Source organism: Anneissia japonica, unplaced genomic scaffold (genome assembly GCF_011630105.1).
Source record: "Anneissia japonica isolate Jap-2015-1 unplaced genomic scaffold, ASM1163010v1 scaffold284795_len787576_cov167, whole genome shotgun sequence".
NCBI lineage: Eukaryota > Metazoa > Echinodermata > Crinoidea > Comatulida > Comatulidae > Anneissia > Anneissia japonica.
In genome coordinates this window covers 206,597-207,981 of record NW_022685813.1, presented here as the reverse complement: position 1 = coordinate 207,981, position 1,385 = coordinate 206,597, and the positions used below count along the sequence as shown (strand labels likewise).

General features: G+C 39.0%; 1 protein-coding gene across 1 annotated transcript in view; it reads right to left on the bottom strand.

Moving 5' to 3' along the window:
* LOC117112941 (cytochrome b-245 heavy chain-like) overlaps window positions 1–894 on the bottom strand; it is a gene marked incomplete at its 3' end in the record, with an annotated part of 6,357 nt that extends 5,463 nt beyond the window's left edge. The window contains exon 1 of the mRNA XM_033256163.1: window positions 727–894. Coding sequence (XP_033112054.1) covers window positions 727–825 — 99 coding nt within the window. The remainder of the gene's footprint in view (window positions 1–726) is intronic.
* Window positions 895–1,385: the final 491 nt, after the last annotated feature.

Sequence of the window (1,385 nt, the reverse complement as noted above, 5' to 3'; positions counted from 1 at the left end):
GGGTATACCCGGTGATTCCTATATCTACATTGAACAGAACGAACATGACACCGTTTTTTGAAGTGGCAGATGCTTTTAAAAAACTGCTCTGTGATTCAATGGCCTATCCAAAACTAGGCCTATATTCCAGGGAAAAAATCTGACATTAATCGAACATCAAAGGGAAGGGAATACCCTACAGTAGGTGCCTAGGCTTTTGTCTTTACCTAGAGCTAGACCAGCCTTTGTCTAAACAAGAGAGAGCAGCTTAGCTCAGTCGGCTAATCTGGTGGTAGCCACTGTGTGTACCACTTCGAAAAAGGATGTCATGTTCGTTCTGTCCATGCACACAGGATTCCCCAGGTATAATCCTACCCCCTCCCCCTCCAAAAAAAAAAAAAAAAAAACCTCCCACTCTCAGCATTTTTTAAAGAGTGATAAAATCTAATAATTTTTTTCTATGTGCCCTTAATACTAGCCTAGCCTGTATGTCTTATTTTACTGATGGGATGAGGCTAGCTGGTTTTCTGCCCAACTCCTGGTGGTTAGGCTCTATACTAAGCCTCCTCACTAGCCTAGGCCACACCAGCATTCCTCAAACGAGCCTGCTTTGTGTTTTGTAGTGGACAGCCCTATCTAGTTCTTGGGCCAGCCTAGGCCTAGTAGCTAAGCCTAGAGTAGTACTGTAGTATAATTGGTCATGAATGGCATGTTGTCAGGATGCATTAAGAAAATGAGAGAACATACCACATGAGTCCACTCTTTCGCAAACTTGATAGATCTTATTTTCCATGCTTCATAACTCTCAGTTTTTCTTGTAACATTCCCGTTGGTTTGACTTGCCATCCTTAGTCACAGCCCCACCACCACATGCATGCACGTCAGTTTGTTTACAAACGCTCCCGCCTCTCTCACTGTCTGTCTTCAAGCGTGAAGTGCATAGCGCCACCAATCTTAATCAATACTTTGGTAGCATCCAGATCCAGGAACTATGTTGACAAGAATTAAGATTTTTTTTTAAATTTTTATTTTTTTTTTTAGAATAAAAAATTGGAATTAAAAATGTTTTGATTGATAAAAAATATATTCATCACTAAATGTTTATGGGTGGGAGAGACTTCTTGAAAGTCACAACTCTGGCACCGCTGCTCATTTTATCTCAATTTTGGTTTTGGTGGCGCTTATATATGATTTTACTATATGTTATTTTTATCTATGTATTTGTTTCCGAAACACTGACTGAATAAATAAGCCTATATTTGATTTCATAGTTTTGGTATCATAACGTTGTTTGTAGAACCATAATACGTGTTTATAACGTAATTTCTTACTATCCATAGGGAGGTTTCGCAAGCTTACGAAACGACAACCAATATAGCTATGTCATCAAATGTTAGTTAATCCAT